We start from the raw sequence: 19,936 nt of genomic DNA, 5'->3' as shown, positions 1-19,936 counted from the left end.
GGCTTTCTGGAAATGCAGGAACTATATTCAAAAGATTAATAATGAACTAAAATGATGAGAGAGAAAAAAACATATAACAAATCATTTGTTTTTTAGTCTCTTCTTCTTCTCTGAAGTCTTCCACAAAGCTTCAGTTGCCAATCTCTTTAATGAAGAACTAGCCCATTCCATTTCTTCTATTTTATCCAAAATCCTTTTTTCTTTGACAAACAGTAAAGCAGAGTTTAAATCATCGAAAACCTTAGGACCATCAGGAAGGAAGATTTTAAGCTTGGCAGGAAACAGAAGGTATGTTTTAAACTGTGCTTTTTTAAGCTCCCTTATTAGGGGCAGAAAAACTTTTATTTTAGCTATTACCATGGAAGAATAGTCATTGTCAAAACGCACAGTTGTCTCATTAATCTTAACAGGAGCTTTAGCCCAAGCAGATTTAAGAACCATCTCTTTATCAAAAGATGATAGAAATCTAACTATAACTGATCTAGGATATTTTTTGTTAGAGTTAGTATTAGCTATGGATCTATGTGCTCTTTCGATACCAAAAGAGAATGCTTCTGGTAAGTCTAAAGTTTTAGGGAGCCAAGTTGTTAAAAAGAAGTAATATTGTTACCTTCAATATTTTCTGGCAGTCCAAAAATCCTAATGTTATTGCGCCTAGATCTATTTTCCAGGTCATCCAGCTTTGTTTGTAAATGTGTATTTTGTTTCAGCAGAAACTCAATGTTGATTTCCTCTTCTTGGATTCTATTTTCCATGTCATTCACAGCTTCTTCTATGCCTGTCATCTGGTTCTTCTGTTGTTGCAGGTCTGTATGTAACAGGTCTATTTGTTTTGTAGTTTTTTCTATGAAGGTGTCTATTTTAGTATCAATTTTATCCATTTTATCAGTAAGTTGCTGGATTATAATTATCAGAGACTGAAGTTCTTTCTTGATGCTGGAGTCTTGAGAATTTGTCTTACTGGAACTCATTTCAGACTGATAAACTGACAGGAAAATTTCCACAGTGATTTCTGACAGGAATATTGTTAAGATTTCCTTTCTTTTTTAGCTATAGTTCAAGAACTATATAAAACAAACGTATTTAGAAAGAAAATTACTTCAAAAATTAATTTTTTAAGTAATTAATTCCTGTCAGTGTAATGAAATTGGTGGAGCTGAAGAAATCTGCTGCTATCCTGTGTTCATCCTTGGCCACGCCCCCTACCAGTTTATTTCTTGATGACTACATTAAAGCATGTCATGTCAAGATGGATGTAGTACTTGAACTTGTGAGAGTCCAACTCACTATTCAGATTCAGTAAGTAGCTACCCAACTGATAATGCTTAGGGTGTAGTTTAGACTTGGAAAAGAGCTGCTGACAAGATTTCTTCAGTTAAGAAGCTCTGACTGGTCAGACGTGCTGTAAGCCTAAGCTTGTAATTGGTTTTAGCAAGTGGATATTGTAATGAGCTGAGAGCTTCTGTAATCCAGACCTCTGATTGGTGTGGCAATCTTGAGATGCGAATGATGACTGGCTACTTTTTCTTTTCATAGGTTTCAGCAGTGTTATGAAAAAATATTTTGGAAATGATGTGAAAGAAAAAAATAATCTAATGAAGTTTGTTTTGGAAACTGCTTTGAGATTAATTGTATTTTGGGGGAAATAGTCTTTTTACATACTTTGATTATCAAGGAGAGGCATATGAAATCTAACATACTAGGTATGAGTGCTTCATTCACTGTTTTTTGAAATTTGTCATGTCATCTACTTTAGCATACTGAAGTAAATAATAATAATAAGTTGAAGGCAAGATGTGACAGTAGGTGCTCAGTTATTTTGGGGGAATTTACTACCTCTGCCAATGTTCTGGTCCTAGATTTAATTTATTTATTAGCATTTGTTTACTGGGAAAGTCCAACTGAGAAGTGCCCCTTTTCATCAGAGGCCCAGGGTGAGAAGCACCATTATACAAACACCAATGGACATAATTTGCATTGTTTCATCATTTGTGAGTGACATTTCCGTTATTCAGACTTACCAATTCACAAGCACCAGTGGAGGAAATATTTATTTCCTCCACTGGTGCTTGTGAATTGGTGAGTGTGTGTTTTGTACTTGCCTCCATTTCACTGTGGTTTTTGTTTCGTTATTCAGACTTCCTTGACATCAGGTATATAATTTACATACAGGTTCAATTAAAACTAACAGTTACATGGGTTGAATAAAATATTTTTATTTTTAATACGGGGTGATATATGTAGTGCAGTCTCATCAGTATGCACAGATTGTAAAGTTCTATGTAAGAATATGTGTTACTATAAAGACTTCTGCAAAATCTAGGACATAAGAAGATACAATAAAGGGTTAGAGCAGCCCAAAGAAAGGACAGGGAGGGGGCACAAGTAAGATAAAGGAGATGAGATGATAGAGGAGGATATAGCTGTGATAAGAGTTTGTCAAGTTTTGTGCAACAGAGATGTATGGCAATGGATTCATATATATTAGTACCAGTTTAAACAGGGGTGGTGCAGATGCAGAGCCATTTATCTAGCAGGTATAGATTCATTTGACAATTAAAGTATTTCAGGCTGCAGACAAAGCAAGTGCAGTGGGATGGTATTAGCAGCTTATTATAGATCTTTTTCTAACCTGCATCATACAGCATAGGTTTGGTTTCTAGCATGTTAGGTAAGAGGCCAGTGTATGCAAACTAGTCACTTATTTGGTTGTAGCTGTTCCATGACTTAAAGAGACAATCATGTATTGTGCTACACTGATCAAGGTACAAGCAGCCATATAACAAATTAGTAAGGAAGCAGCACAGTGTGAACCAGTGTGGTTAATAAATATGCTGAAAAGAAAATGGCAAAACACTGACCCTTGTCTCAATCTCACAGAAACTGAAGATGAAGAATAGTAAAGCAGATTCAGTTACTTAACTAACAGTAAATGTACGGAAAACCATTCTGCCAGCAAAACATGTTTATGTAGGGATTACAACTGCAAACTGTATAATAATAGGGAATGTTCAGTTTTGACGAATGATTTGTAACGATTCAGTAAACACCCAAACACCCACCGCTCAGTCTGATTTAAGTCTGTATACATGTGTTCAGAGACAACAGATATGTAATCAGGGATCTACTTCAGTAGATCAACTTACATAAAGACTGCAGACCATATGCCAAGACAGAAACACCAGAACTGCAGAATACCGAATACTGACATGTTCGAATGTCAGTAGCATGAAAACGTAGTGCATTCATTCCTCTGAAGTAGAAACATACCACAAACATGGAGATCACTATACATTGATGATCGGGAAAATTGTCCTTGTCCTAACTGTAGTGCAATCTTGGAGTTGGTATATATAAGTTACATGGGGTGTGAGGGTGCGGGGAACTTGCCCCCCTGCAAAGTGTTTTTGTAGCTGAGAGGAATGAATGCACTATGTTTTCACATTACTGACATCCGAACATGTCAGTATTCGGTATTCGGCAGTTCTGGTATTTCCGTCTCAGCATTATGGTCTTCAGTCTTTAGGTAAGTCGATCTACTGAAGTAGATCCGTAATTAGGACTAAAAAAACTGGGTTGTGTTACTGATAATCAGCGCATCACATGGCCATTGAGAAATTTGGCTTTTCTCCACTATAGTGTGATCATAGAATTGGTATACATAATCAACAGGGGGTTGGAGGCACAAGAGAGCTTACACCCCAGAAAAAAATGTCTAATTTACCCAGTGTTTGAGCATTTGTGCTTGATTGCTTCAAGTTCAATATTTTATATTTATATAAGGAATGGCTAGATAGATAGATAGATAGATAGATAGATAGATAGATAGATAGATAGATAGATAGATAGAGATAGGGATATAGATATATGGACAAGACATTCATGGTAATAAAATTTAACATCCCATTGCATCATTGCAACAGAGAATTGTACATGCAGTGGGCTTGAACTTTGATACTTCTGATTTATGTCTTTCTTTGTGAAGTAGCTTAAGTGTATCTTTCCACTACTGAGATACATATCTTAAACATATAATTAATTTTATGATTACAATAGGTGGTCTAGCTGAAGCACTTGCTGTAATGTTGAGAAATTTGAGATATAGACTGGCATTCATAGTCAATTATGCAAATGGGTTAAAGATCTCAGGGGTGTGTATGAACATACACAGCCAAGTTACGATTTACAGAGGCCATTTATAGCAATGAGAGGTGACCTAGAATGTACTTATGCAAATGGGCAGTAGATGAGATGGAAATGAGGAGTGATGTAAATCTTCATATGCTAATGAAGTCTGTTTTACACATTTTGCAATTCATAGTCTGCACTGGTTGCAAATGCACTATATAACAAGAGGTATCACCAAATCTATCAGAGTTGGAAAGGCAGGGCTTGGCACCAAAAAATATAGCGCTTTCATTCTCTCAAATAAAGAGAAGGAAAGAGCTAAAATTTTTGATTGCCGAGTCCTGCCTTTCTAATTTGGTTTATTGGGTTTATCTTTGGGATTACCTTCTTTTTCAACTCTGAGTTGCAATGGGCAAAAATGCTTATGGTGAGCTTTGCTATTTCTATGTGAGAGTTACTTGTCTTGGCCGGACCAAAACTACTTGTGCCCAGTGGTGCTCACCCACCAAGAAGGCAAAAATATAAGCAAAGGATTACTCATTATAACTTTAATAATCAAGAAATCCTTGCTGGGTTTAAAGTGAATAGGGACATTATAGGCATCTTAGTGGGCATGTTTGACCGCCATAGGGCAGTGGAAGAATGCGTGGACTTCCTAGTCTTGTGGACACCAAAGTATGTTTATCCCTCACTATATTTGCTATGGCAATCTTCCAGATAAAGATTGGTCACATTGGGGATCTCAGAGGCTTCTGCCTTGAGGCTACAGAAACAGTTCTTGGATGCACTCTTGGCATGTGTCAATCAGCACATCTATTTATTTTTTTCACCCCAGCACCAAGCCACTGGTATATGTGCATTTTATTTATTTATTTATTTATTCATTTATTTATTGTCATTTGTTAACCGGGTTGGTCCGGCTGAGCCAAAGGCAGTGGAGACCTGAGGAGAAAAGCTCCAGTTACAATTACAATCATTCAAGACAAACATTTATATCACAGATGGCATATAACAAGAGAAGTATACAACAAAGTGAAATAATTTAACAGTTATGTGCAGGTTTCAGTGTGTAGCTATACAGTAGCAACAAGTTAGTCTGGATGTAGAGTTTTATTTACAGGAAGTGGGGTCTTGGTGTGTTGTAGTATTAGCACTATGGAGAGGAGCAGGAAATGAGGAAAGAGAAAGATATGAACGAGAGAGTAACTTTAGGAGGAAACAGAGGACAGAGAGAGCTGTGAGAGAAGAGAGTAGTTGGAGCTTGACAGGGACAGAACCAGTTGTTTAGGAGATAGTGTTTAAGTTCAAGTTTGAACTGGGACTTATGAGGGATGTTTCTTATATTATGTGGGAGGGAGTTCCAGGAGTGCGCTACTGAGTATTTGTATAGTGACTTCCCTATATTTTTCCTGGGTATGTAGATGTCCAAAACATGTTTGTCAGCTTTATGAAGGTGACTTTGGGGTTTGTATAGTGCTACAATATTAGAGATAGAAGGGCAGGAAGTAGAGTTATAAACAACAGAGTGTGTTACATGTAGTTGAGGAAGAAACATTTGTTTGGGGAATTCAGGTCATTGCAGAGACTTCAGGGCAAGGCAGTAGTGGGATTTACAGGGGAGATTGGAGGCAAGCTTAGCTATTTTGTTATAGGTTTGCTCTAGTTTGCTGAGAAGAGTTGACTGGAGGTTAGTAAGGACAGGAGCAGCATACAGAAGACAGGGTAAAAGGAAAGATGTGGCTAGGAAGGGTTTGCAGGAGGGAGAAAGAAGGATTTATGTTGTGTTAGTGTATTAGAAAGAAAAAGTAGAAGTTTGTTTTTTTTTAGAATTTAATATTAGTTGATTATTAGCGAACCAGGTTTCAATGAAAGAGGAAGTGTTTTGGGTAAGAGAAAGGAGCTCAGGGATACTGTGGGCAGTGGTAACAAGGGTGGAATCGTCAGCATATTGTAAGAGTGGTGAAAGATTAGTAGCAGAGATTAAGTTATTAGTGAAGATATTGAACAGGAGGGAACCCAAAATAGAGCCTTGGGGATCACCAGTGTAGACAGGCAGAAATAGGTAGGTGACAGTTTGGCAGCATATAGACTGTAATCTATTAGATAAATACCTAGTGGACTAGGCTATAAAAGGGGTAGAGAGGTGAAGGTCAGAGAGTTTAGTTAAGAGTTTAGAGTGGGAGACCATATCAAAAGCCTTAGAGAGGTCAAGGAATAGACAAGAAAGAAGTAGGTTGTTATCACTGGCTTCTGCTACAGTTTGGATGAATGAGAGTAGAGCAGTTGATGTGCTGTGATGGGGTCTGAAACCGCGCTGGGTGGGAGTTAAGAGATTATTGCCAAGCAAGTGTTTGAGTAGCTAAGAATGAACTCATTTTTCTAGTATTTTGGAAAGTGGGGATAGTATAGCAATGGGAAGATAGTTTGAGGCTTCAGTGGAGTTACCACCTTTATGGAGAGGATATGTGTAAAAGGATTTCCGTAATTCAGGGACAACAGACTCAGTAATGGAATGATTAATGAGGATAAAAACTGAGTAGGCTATAGAACTGGCAGCAATTTTAAGAAAGTGTGGGGGGGGGGTAAAGTGTCTACAGAGGGAAAGCAGGGTTTGAGTTTATTTAGTTGGGATTTGATAAAGGCAGTGGGAACAGGTTGTAAGGAAAAGGTAGTGGAAGAAGGGCTGTATGGTGAAGGCAGAGAAGAGTCGTTAGGAGTATGTTGAGTTAGGTTTTGGATTGTTTCTATGAAGTAATTGTTTAATAGGGCAGCAGTTTCAGTTGAAGTATTGTGGAAGAGAGGGTTGGGGTGAGAGGGGTACTAGGGTAGAGGATTGTGTTAATGGTGGATCGGAATTTATTGGGGTTGGTATATGATTTTTTTATCATTAACTATTTTTTTACACTTGTTTTTGAGTTCTTTGTAATGTTGGAGTAGGAGAGGGGTTTTATTTTGACCCAGGTTTTCCAGGCAGTGTCCTTCTGGTGCATAACAGAGCATGTTTGCTTGGTGAGACAGGGGGCACAGTTTGATTTTACTCTGATTTTTTTAGATGGGGCCATGGTGTTTAACATGTCCAGAAATATTTTGTTGAATGCAGTTACAGCATCATTTAGGGGGAGGTTATAAAGGAAGGTCCAGTTGATGTTGGACAGTGTGGAATTAAACTTGTCTGGGTCAAAGTGGGTAAGATTCCAACATACTCTGTAGAGGTGTTATTTGGGTGATTTGTGAGAGTACCTATGGACATAGGCAAGGGAGTGGTCACTGAGGAGTTGGGAATTGTGCCAGGGTTATGATAAATACAAGGGTCAGAAGTTAGGATCCAATCTATTACAGATCAAGAGGCAAAGGCTTTGTTGCCCCTGCTAGGGGAGGATATGAGTTGATGGAACCCATATAGAGTGAGGCCATGAGTAGAGGAGGAGGAGGAGAATAAAGCTCAATCAATGTTTATGTCTCCATGTATAATGGTTTCACAGGCAACACTGTGGGAGAGCCAGGAAAGAAAGCTTTCAAGAATAGGAATGTTGTCACTGGGGGATATAGATGGGGACAATGGCAAATTTTTTATAGGGGTTAAGATGGCAGTTTACAATGAGGATTTCTGCAGGAGCAAAGCTGGGTAAGGGAGTTGAGAGAGGAGAGATAGTAAGTTGGTTGGAGTATGGTATGGCAACTTTTATGGGATGGCAAATTTTACTGAAGTACTCAGTGTGATAGATTGCACCCATGTCACAATTAGGGCTCCTCCTGGTCCACATGGGGAGTGGTACCACAATAAGAAAGGTTAACATTCCATCAGTAACAAGGTAGTGTATGAAACATGGGGTGAATCATCAACATGTATGCCCAGCATCCTGGCAGTGCACATAATTCCCATATCTGGCACACTAGCTCATTGTACTGCCTCTTTGTGCATGGTAGGATGGCCAGTGGTCATCTTGCTGGCAAACTGAATTTTTTTTTTTATTAAGTAATTATTCATGTTAAACTTTATTTCTGTATATTAATGTTTATTTTCCTGTTTTGTCTCCCCCCATTTCTCTCTCTATCTCTCTCTCTGTCTTTTTTTTAAGTTGATGCTGGATATCCATTGCAGCTATGGCTCGTAATTTCAGTGAGAAATCCTTCTGGAGCTGCAAAGGACACATAATACATCCCTGTCCCAAACCCGTAAGGTCATTGAGAGGGTGTTTGGTCTCCTGAAGAGCCATTTCAATGCTTGGATGAGTCTGAGGGTGCCCTTTACTTTGACCCAGCTACTGCAAGCAGGATGTCTACTACATGTTGCATTCTGCATAATACAATCATACACTGGTGTGGTGGTGAAGTGAGCTATGCAGCTTCCAGTTCTGATCTTACTTTGACTTACGATGACCATCTGGTATCAGTAGTCAGGGACCCCATGTGGCAGGCTCATGCATGGCATCTGGCTGCACAGGTTAAGAGGCACTCTTTAGTCCTGAAATGTGGACCCAGACTATTTTCATTTATTTATTTATTTATTTTTTAGTAAAAAGCACTCAGAGTATAATTGATGCATGCAGTGATATTTGTGGGCTGTGTTATGAGGTGCATAGTCTGCTGTCACTGTTCATCAGACATTCTCTGTCATCTTAAAATAGTTTTGTATTACTACTTGTTTGCCTGATTTCTCACTGATTCCTGTTCAGTGATACTTGAAAGTCATCAAATCAATAAATAAATCAATGGTTGTATCTGCTGTACAGAATAACTTTTGCTTTAATTATTTATTCACTATGCAATAGAAAGCAATACTGGCAACAATGAAATATTAAGTTATATGTGTCATTTCTGTTTACTGAATTGTGTTTGAATGACACTGAAAAGCAATCTGATGTGCAGGAAAATTAAATTATGACTTCAGAAACTGTCATCATTTGTGTAGTGATGAGGGTGTAGTGGCAGCAGTTAACTTTACATGACAAGATGTTTATTTTAATGTCTAATTTCTTTATGATGTATTGGACCTGAAAATGTTTTCTCATTACAATGGTGATTTCTTATGTGACTGCAACCAGAAGGAACGTAATCCATGTATTGTTTTTTTGTCCAGTGCTCATTTCTGTACCTAATAAATGTACACAGAGTTCCCTCCTTCCCACAATCCATTTCCAATTAAACAGGAAGTTCTGTAAATTATTCAAATTCAGAGTATGGTGTAACTAACAGCTGTAAAGGGAATAACTGTATATATTTGCAACCCCCAACTCCCACCAAAGCCTCATTCCAACTAAACAAAAATATTTGTCAATGAATGTAATTCACAATAGTTCCAGATCATATGAGTTATACACATCTCCTATTGATAGGTCTGGTGATGGTACAACTGATTTGGAGGCAGGCTACCAATAAAAATGTAAGGTGACTTACACTGGTGGTGTGATCTACTGGAAGAAAGTGATCCTGCTGTCAGTGAACTGATACTGTTGCTTGACCATGATTATGACTGGGAACATGAGGTTCTTCTAGGTGTAGATGACTGTTGACATGACTTGTGGGAAATGTGTTGTGATTGTTCAGTGGGAGTGTTGACACTACTGTCTTAAGAACTAGTGGTAGTGTTATGTGATCTCCCCACACGTGTCCAGACAGTATCCTGTCCATTGCTTATGTTCCACCACACTATGTGTAAGTGACACCCTGGCATTATCCCTGATCTCTGCCAATTCAAAGTAGTGTTGCTAATCATCACACATACCCTGTAGGACTTTGACCATTTCTAGCTGATTCTCTGTTGCAGTGCTCTGAGCTCTAACAATGTTGCACCACATTTCTTGTTGTGCAGCCAGTGCTCTACATGTTTCCTGAGGCATCTGGCACCTCTTTGCAATGGTGTCACTGTGGATAATGTGGACAATGTGGATCATCCTCAAATGTTCTTCTGTGAGTGGGGAAGCTGATGCAGACATGCAGGGTTGTTTCTGCTGAAAAGTGTGAGTTGAATATCAGTTTGTATAGTACTTTGTGATACAGTATCACTTTATGTGGTTACTATCATGTTGCAAGGTGACAGCTCCTGCGATTAAACCTATAGACTGCCTGTCACTTCCCTCAGGTTGTCTCATAAATAACTATATTATCAGCAGCAGCAACACCCATTCTGCTGCTGACTTTATCCATGTTTATTGGTAGAGTTGGAGTGCTTGTTTTTGATGCTGACTGTAAAATAAATCATTACAAAACATTAATAACAATACAACACCATGCAGTACAGTATGCTTCCAAGGGATGAGTGGAGCATTTACCATGCACTTTGCTTTCATTTCATTAGCTGCTGATGTACAAGGCTCAGCTAATAATAAAGAATTGTGTGTTTAATCACAGCAGTCTTTGTCACTGATCAGTTCTGAGTATAAAAGGTGTACATTTTAAAACAGCCTTTAGTTGATGCTGAATATAAATGCTGCTGCAGACTTTGCTTTAAGGAACAGTCTCTACACCTCCTGTAATTATCCCATTTGTATCATATCAGTATTATATTCATCCTCATAGATGGACAGAAGATCTTGCTCATCTGGAGTTAACTTTATAAGATTCAGTGCCCCCCTCCCAGTAGGGGTCCTGGAAATTGCAATCTGCCTAGCCTTGCTTCCAGCATGTTCTACCATATCATTTGCATTTTTCTTGCACTGTGCCAGTGATATGTTTCTGTCTCCAACTGCATTGATTTCAACATCTATTTGGCTTCATGATTTGCTCCTTTCAGCTTGTTTGGGTTCCCTTTTACCATAAAGAAGTCTCCCAAGAGCTGCCATGATTGCAGAATGGCTAAAATGTCATGTCTATGCCTTGATCCCTTATTCCTCATCATTACTACAGAACAAAAGTAAACAAAAAGACTACAGTCAGACACTTGCTACAGTACTGTTTGGATGACAACAGCTGTTAAAGTAGAAATCACTAGCCTGCTACTCCAGACACCCACAGATATAAATAAATAAGCAAAAAAAAAGTTATCTAAATAACACAACTACACACATCCCAAGATTCAATAAAATCCATGTAGGCTCCATGTAAAGTCTACATGGAATGTATCCATGTACACAACCACGGTACCCCCTCAGAAGTGCCATGCATATTAATCATGATGCATTGCTGAGGGAGATCATAGTTACATGGATATTGAATCCATGTAGGCAATAGTGCAGAGGTTATTTAATTATTTAAATTTTTTTTTAGAAATGCCAATTGCCTGGCACACTTCAGGGAGCAGCATTGCTGAGCTGTGCTTAGATCTATACACCATATACCTGCCTTACTTCTAAAAATAGAAACCTGATGTAATTAACTATTATATCTTCTTTATTTATTTTTTGTTTGTTTATTTGGGCTGTGCTGAGCGAAGTGAGCAGAGCTGATCTACACTTACACATACACAGCTGACACCCGCCAGACATCTAAATATATAAATCAAATGCAATTATTTATTTATGGTTATGTATATGCCAGTTTGCTCTGCATGGCGTGGTGCTTAGCAATGCTAACAGGTAGCTTATGTAAAGATATACTAACTTTCACAATATCCAAGCAGCTAAATGGTTAGAGTGACAACTTAAAGCTTAGTAGGTCCTGGGTTCAGGTCCTTAGCAGTCATACCTTTTATTTAATATAATGCAATTTTTTGTTTAATGTAAAAACATTTTTACATTAGGAAAAGCTATGCACTGCTAAGCACTGCTTAGACAGGTCAGTGGCTACTCCTGTTTGCGCCATGCTATGCTCCGCTGAAACACGAATGTGCAACTTGACATGATTCTCAGCCCAGCTAAGCTGGTTTGTGCGATGCTAAGCAATGCAATGATTTTTTAAATGTTACAGTATGACGTACATGGGTGGGAAAACAGCCTATATCAAGGACAATAGGTGGGAATTCTGCACCATTTGTTGGAGTCTAGAATAACTTCCTGATATGCCTGGTGGAGTTGGTGAGGGAGAATGCTTTTGAGTGCAGAGGTGTGGTGTGTAAGAGTCCAGATTGTTGGGCTTCTGGTTAAGGATTATGAACCCCAGCTGTTGCAGGGTAGGTACCAGGGCTCAGAATGCAAGGCTGAGGCCTGGGATTGATTGGCCAGGGATCTTACCAGTGCTACTGGTATCCCCTGCCCTGGTAAGCAGTCTCATCACCACTATGATGACCTGAATCAAAGGAAGAGGGGAACATTGGACACCTGGGTCCAAGAGGTGAGAGATGGGCATGCCCCACAAATATGTAAGTATGTCTGATAATACTTTACTAAAATACAAGCTGAATCTATGCAAAACTGGTATGCATAATGGTGTGCTTCTGTTCCAACAGCTGCACCTGGGTGGGCTTGCAATGTGCAGGCTCATGCTGGGCGCCTGGCCAGGATGTGCCATGAATGTGGTAAGTACAGATATTTTGTGATAACTGTAGTGCAATAAACAATAAGCTCTAAAAACTGTAGTGCAATAAAGAATACCAATAACAGTAAACAATAAGGTGTAAAGCAGGATTGTGGTTTAATAACTCATGCTTGCAACTAACTGCTGTAGGGCTGTTTTCAGTGCATGTGTGTTCTACTTTCACCGCAGTGAACTGTAACACTGAAATACATCACAGAATCCAAAAGTAATTGATTGTTAAATGTATTACACAACCCACAGTATTGTTCAAGTCTGTCTTCAGGTCACTTTCAATCACATAATGTTCTCATTTCCTCCCACTACAGGAACAAAGTTTATGGCCCAGGTAGCCTACTTTATGGACAGATACCATATGTGTATACTCCACAGATTCTAAGCAGCAATACCAATAAAGTGCCCAGCAGAATTGTATTCTCATTACTAATGTCTCAAATTAATTGCAGTACAGCCATATTAATTGCATGTCTGTTCTAATATTGCTGTAGTCAACTGTAAAACTGTAATAACTGTAGAATGCAAAGGTAGTTGCCTGATAAATGTATTGTACAACCCACAGTGTAGTTCAAGGCTGTATGCAAGCCACTTTCTGTCACATAATGCTCTCTTTTACTCCCACTACAGGAACAATGTATATGGGTAGGGTAACCCACTTTATGGGAAGATATCATATGTGTATACTTCACAGATTCTAGGCAGCAATAACAAAGTTTACAGCAAGACTGTGTTCTCATAACTAATTTCTCAAATTAATAGCAGTACAGCCACATTAATTACATGTCTGTTCTAATGTCACTGCAGTCAATTGCCACATAATTTACAGATGTCCCCTGCAGTCACAGCTTTTGGGTTCTACTCCCATGACTGCCAACTAAGACATGATGGCTGTCTAGTCTACTTAATTTACACAAGCATACCTCTCAACTTTCATGATTTTTTGTAATGTGATTACAGCTTCCCAATCTGTCTGGCCCATGATTAGCAGATAAATGATTACCTGGAATGAAATGTATTTCCAAAACTGTTTACAGAACACCTTGGTAGTCATGTATGTGCACATTATTATGTGAAATAGTCCCATGTAGTTGTGTACCTGCATTTGTTAGTGCTTGGCCCATACTGTCCCATGTCAACAGTTTGAGAGGTATGCATGTTCTAAATCATCTATAGAAGAACTGTAGTCATTGTACTCACAACTGACATTAAACACCTATAGAAGTATCAAAAAATACTGTAACAGCCAAGCGTGAGCAGGTACAAACCCTTGTTGTGTCAAATCAAATGAGATAGAGCTTCAAAGCCATCATCTAAAGCTCATAATATTCCTAAAGACATGGGGTGGGTGCATACACGTCGATAGAAAATGACATGCTGTTTAAATAGCTCTTTTAGATAATGAAGTATGTTTTAGTGGTCTGTGTATGAATATAATCTGCAATGTCACTAATGTTATGTTTTTCTCTCTCTCCCCACCCTTATCTTCTTTAATTAATATTGTTATTTAGTATTATGGTTTAATATTAACATATTTTGTTAAACTAACTGTTTTGTTGGCTGTATGGGTTATTTGATACTTGCTTGCTGTTAACATACTTACTGCTATGTTACTTAATGTTGTTTTACACATAATATACATTAATGTGTATTTGGAGTAATCAATAATATGTTAATGCTAACACTGCATTGATTATTACTAACCTTAACTTATTGTTATAACTACTTTACTACAGTGCATCAAGGTCGTCCAATTCCTCATGATCCACATACCTTGCCTCCTCTGGCTGTGGCACTGGTTCTCAGCACATCTGGAACCCAGCCTGGTGGTGCCCTTCTGTTGACCCTACACTACCTGTGGCATTGGGTAGTACCATCTCACGGGATGGAGATGAGCACCTTTCTGGGAGTGATGGTGGAGGAGGAGTTGTCACCCATAATGAATTGCCAGGTTTGGTGTCAAGTACTGTGCACCACAGCTTTGAACAATACCTATGCTGGATGGAGAGCATGCTGCCCACCTTCATGACGCAGACTCACCCCAGAAAATGGCCTCCACCACTGCCACCATGGGGCAATGATGGAGCAGTGCCGGCAGTCCCATGAGTGAGGACTTGAGTCATTCTGCTACCTTGTGAAGGCACGTGACTCTGCAATTCCACAACACCCTCCTCATTCAAGATGTTCACCTCCCTATTGTGTCACACACCAGCCCTGTCTGCTGTCTTGTCAATCTGCAAAAGCTTCCTCACCTACCCAACTTACCTCCTCCACATGTACCTATGTCCCTTACCAAACATTCCACTTTCAACTTAAAAAAAAGTCACCTGTCCCAAAAAATATCGTCCCATACATAGCTCTCCATTTCGCACAAGTGTCCACTGGACACATGTAATTTGGTTCAATTTTTCTTGACAATGCAGTCATCTTGTCTTCACCCCTCTCTCTCTCTGGTGGTGAGAGTCTAAATTCATCTAGGAATTTTGTCAAAGTGCACACTTGTTGCTGTACAAGAAATGGATAGCTATGGTTCTTTCCTACACCCTTCCTGCACATCCCTACCTGACTTCCATTATGCTTTTCTCCCTGCTTGTACCCCATTTCACCACTTTCTTATCTCCCCATTTTTCTTTTCTTTATATATTTTTTTTTGCTTGACTCTGAAGCTTAGCTAAATGGAGCTATATTGATATATGTGGTTTAAATCATAATAAACACATACAAAATAAATATCTGTCCCCTATTTTGAACCCAAGACCATTACACCTGCAGACCACTGCATTAACCTGCCATGCTCAATAGCTCTTAATTAAAATAGGTGGTTTCAGAAAAGCATAGTAATTTTAGTTTACAGTGTGTTTAAGCGGAGCTGCACATTGCGCTGCATAGAGCTAACTTGATTAAAGAGTAATGGAAAAAATGGGAGTGTACCTTGGAGTCTGCTGCAAGAGTGCACCACTAGGAAGCCAAACACAGACTAATGGATGTAAGTGAGGTCAGTAAAAGCAGGTGACTGCACCCTTTTCACAGCAACATTTAGAAATACACCTGCTAAGGCATTAATATCACAATATATATTCAGGTGAGACACTGGTGCATAAATGCACATAATGATGAATGGAAAAAAGTTTACCATAGCCTGTATGTGTGCACTTATATCTTGCAAATACAGCTAGTGTAACAGTGGCTCGGTATCCCAGTCTCTTACATGCCATGCAAGTAGTACATTTTGCCACACACAGTCCTGAGTTCAAATCCAGTGGTGTCTAGCATTTAAATTACATTATTGTGAAGTCAGCAATTATTGACTCGGTCATGCACTCTTTATCCACACAATGCATTTCAAATGAAATGTCTGCTTTTCACTGATGGAAGTCACAGGCCTGCAGATAGGAATACACTTCACATATCCCTATAGCAAAACTATAAGTGCACAAGTGTCAGGTCATGCATTACTGTGCATTCACAGAGGATTTTAACTCAGGTAATGCAGCTAAAGCCCACTAATATCAGATTGCAACACACAATACTTTTATAATCACGGTGCACAGTAGTACAGTTGCACAACTAACATACACATATGAAGCTCCTGCTTGTAACAAGGACTGCCAGCATACATGTTCCAAATGAGTACCAGACTAAAAACTCATGGCCTGACAGTTGCCCAAGTGGTGGACATAATTTTATATTTATCCCCCATGTTGCCCAAGGACACAACAAACTCCTCCAAAGTGTTCACACTCTCTCCCTATGCCTATTACCAGCAGCAGCAGCTGCAGACTGTAGCACACATCTCTATGTAAAAGTAGCTGCTACAGACCTACCCTCTGCTATACAGACCTACCCTCTGCTATGACGTAGTCTCTTCACCCGAGTAATGTCCAGCACAACACATCAGAAAGGGCTTCTAATCTACATGAAGGTCTTATATCTTGTGCAGTGGTTGCATGTTATTGGCTGATGATAGTGCAAATCAGCTCTGTTGGCTGCAATTAGCATTTCAAGACCACAGAGTGGTTAGGAGGCAATCATCTGCTAATGAGAATCATGGTAAAAAGGCAAACAGCTGGCTATGGGGAGCCATTCTGTATGAGACTTTCCTCACACAAAACACTCATTTGCAAACACTTGAATAGTACCATATATCAACAGAGGAGTTTTGCACTCCATCGGGTATGTTACCTTTTGCTTTACAACAAGATGCAAATGTGTGAATATGCTTATGGGAAATAGGGATTACAGCATTAATCCTTTCTTACAACTGTGATAATGACATGTCATTGATATTCAGATAGCGTACACTTACAGATAACGTATAATAAATCAAGGGTGGATAGTTTTTTGTCATTGTGGCACACTGGCCTTGTGGAACTGCCCCTTTATACTGGTTTCAATAGCACATTGATATTTGTTTGGCACTGTTGTTTTGATATATTATCGGAGGGGGGTTGCCTTGTGGGGACACACTACAATAGACTCCAGTGTTGGGTGTATGATCATACAGCAGTACCTGTCATGGCATACTTGGGAATAACAGACTATCACTAGTATCTTAGCTGTATCCACAAGCTTAGTATGTTTGCACACTGTGGAATATGACATGTGTGATCAAGCAGTGGATAATGCCAACCATTCTGTTCTTGATGTATCTCAACATAATGTCCTTCCACATATGGGAACCTGATATGTGTTCCCATTTTGTTGTCTTTTAGGAATCATGTATCCAAGATGCCATGTTCTTTCATGGATACAGAAAATTATATTATACTGGAAAGCCCCTGGCAACACCATGTACTCCTACTGTCCAGGGGGAGGTAAAACAGGGAACAGCGGGTAGTATTGTGGGCCAACCTTGTCCATGATGTGAATGCCACAAGTCATCAGGGCAGGATGTATGAGCAGGTTCTACACCATGGTCTGATACTCTTGATAAGTGTCACCAGGCTTTCAAAAGCTAACACATCTACAAGCTGTGGTGATGAAGATAATCCATGCACAAATTACCTGTGTCCATTACAGACATGTCTCCTACTCTGGTTATGATTCTCTTGTTCTACATCCCATTATGTGATGTGCATTACAGCAGACATGTGCTTCACATGCATGGGGAACCAGTTACATATAGAGTGTAGTGTTTCTGTTACATACCTGTCTCTCCATCTTGTCCTATTTATACCACAGTGACAGTGTAGGTGTGTAGAACAAGGATGTCCTGTGTTAGTCCTGTCTTGGATAAGTGGGAGGTACACAGTAGGATCTGTCACCTCCCTGTATGGCACCCATACAAATCCCCTGTAAAGCATGTAGGAAACACACAACACATGTACAGTCATAGCACAGACTGCATAAGACATGTTATCTGCAATATGTATTGGTTTACCATGCACCCAGTGTGACTGCTACAATTGTAACATATGCCTTTGTAGTGACATAGCAAAGGTGACATTGCACTCAATGATAGATGTGATGAGTGCCAAATACAGTATAACAATGACAGTCTGGGATTTACATGCCATATCATTCTGCATACGTTGTATAAAATTTAATGGATCCCCACTTCTTACTGATCAGTGACAGTCAAAGGCTACTTCTATAAGTCCATGGCTGCTGGCTCAACTGTGTGTGTTGTGCAGATACTACTATATTTTCCAGGGGTGGATGACTTTCAAAAGAATAGTATTGTCCAGTCTATGACATTTACCATTTGTCAGTGGCTCTAACAACAACTGAATGTATATCATAGACCATCCTGGATAACATTTGGTTCTGTGTGTGATTCACTGTGACAACTCCTAATATGCAATGTAGTCTAACACATGTCACTGACAGTGGCCATGACTGCAGAGAAGGGAATGTCTAAAAGGGGTACTCCATTTATGATGTCTGAGGGAAGTCCACTGGTGATTGGCATCATTATAGTGTACATCTACCCAATGCTATCTTCCCAGATTATGACTATCGGACATTTGGCTATCCACCAGCTGACATACCACTCTGTAAATAACCTACAGAATTTTCAACAAGGCCTGCTGGCCTAAAATTGTCAAAAACCTTGTCAGGCCATGGTAGGTGGAGTGAGTTGTTCTCTCCTCATCCATTGCAGAGTTTAACATGCAATGAGGTCCACTGGTTAGAGTAGGTAGGCATGATCTGGCATTGAGCAAAACAAACTGCATAGTATCCTGTGTCAGCAGGTGTATGACAGTGGTACTGATTATATTCATGGTAACTCCTTTCATTGCTTTAAATATCAGATGACTGACAGATCTGGGGATACTGATTTGCACTGCATGACAGTTGTCCTCTGTACAACTAAGTATTGCAGTTACTTCCATCATGTTCTGAGAAAATGAGTAATCCAAGGTGTCTGTATGGAACACAGACAAATAATGGAGGGAAGGGTAATATGTTTACCCTGTGAAGGTAAGTCTGGTGGATTTACACAGGTATTCTGTGGGTGGACACTACTAAAGTGGTATGTACCAAAATGACAGAATTACTTTGTGAAGAATGTAGAAAGCAGGTGAGTCCCCGGCATTACTGGTGCCTGGCTACCACTAATGCTGGTTGCACCACAAACTTATCATGGGATACCATGCTCTGATACTCTTTCTGTCATCACACAGAAAATGTTACTACTAAGCTTATAATGAGAGCTACAACACAGCCTGTTTGTTTATCCACAAAGTTGTCTAACAGCATGAAAGGCTCTGTAGGCATCACATACCCTTCTCCTGGTAGATGTCTTAATTATCTACCTGTACAATCAGTTGTCTTTTGCATGCATTATACCTTCTGTACCAGGGTTGCTGGTATATCTCTAGGTAACTGACCAGATGGTGATTAGGAGCACAGCTGCAGCATCACAATATCATGTGCAATGTCCAGTGACATAGATGCCCAAGCTTGTTGAAATAAGCAACACAGCGGTGGTGATTCATGTTAAGTGACAAATTCACTGCAATTTGTGCATCCTGCCCTTCAACAGATTAACAGTGGCTATCCGTATGACATGCCTCTGAAGCCTACTGCAGATGACTAGCCACCTTTGGCCAAGGTGTGTCCAACTGCCACTTGTCCTAGGTATGTCATACTACACAATTATGTACCCAGAACAAATATCTGTGTTCCCACATCATGTCACACAACAACCACTTTGCTATCTGGTTGCTTGACAGGCATTGCAGACTTGCAAGGCCAATGTAATGTCAGCAAAGGTGAACAACTCCTCTATGCATGCATAGACATCCACATCTTCACTGCAAGGAGTGCCTACACATACCATGTTTCAGGCTGTCAACCTATGGGTGTGGCAGCAGCATGACCCTAACATTGCTGGACTTGCACAGTGTCACATTTGTATGTATTTTGTTAGGACCATGTCTAATAGCAGTATGGTCAGTCC

At 39.5% G+C, this 19,936-nt stretch overlaps 1 protein-coding gene across 1 annotated transcript in view; it reads left to right on the top strand.

Moving 5' to 3' along the window:
* LOC122805935 (extracellular calcium-sensing receptor-like) overlaps positions 1 to 19,936 on the top strand; it is a 173,594-nt gene that overhangs the window by 120,607 nt on the left and 33,051 nt on the right. The window contains exon 7 of the mRNA XM_044076179.1: positions 12,452 to 12,520. Coding sequence (XP_043932114.1) covers positions 12,452 to 12,520 — 69 coding nt within the window. The remainder of the gene's footprint in view (positions 1 to 12,451; positions 12,521 to 19,936) is intronic.

The sequence above is a fragment of the Protopterus annectens genome, chromosome 7.part0 (assembly GCF_019279795.1).
Source record: "Protopterus annectens isolate FY-2018-M chromosome 7.part0, PAN1.0, whole genome shotgun sequence".
NCBI classification, from domain to species: Eukaryota; Metazoa; Chordata; order Ceratodontiformes; family Protopteridae; genus Protopterus; species Protopterus annectens.
The sequence above is the reverse complement of the archived record's forward strand: the minus strand, read 5'-3'. Positions and strand labels throughout refer to the sequence as shown.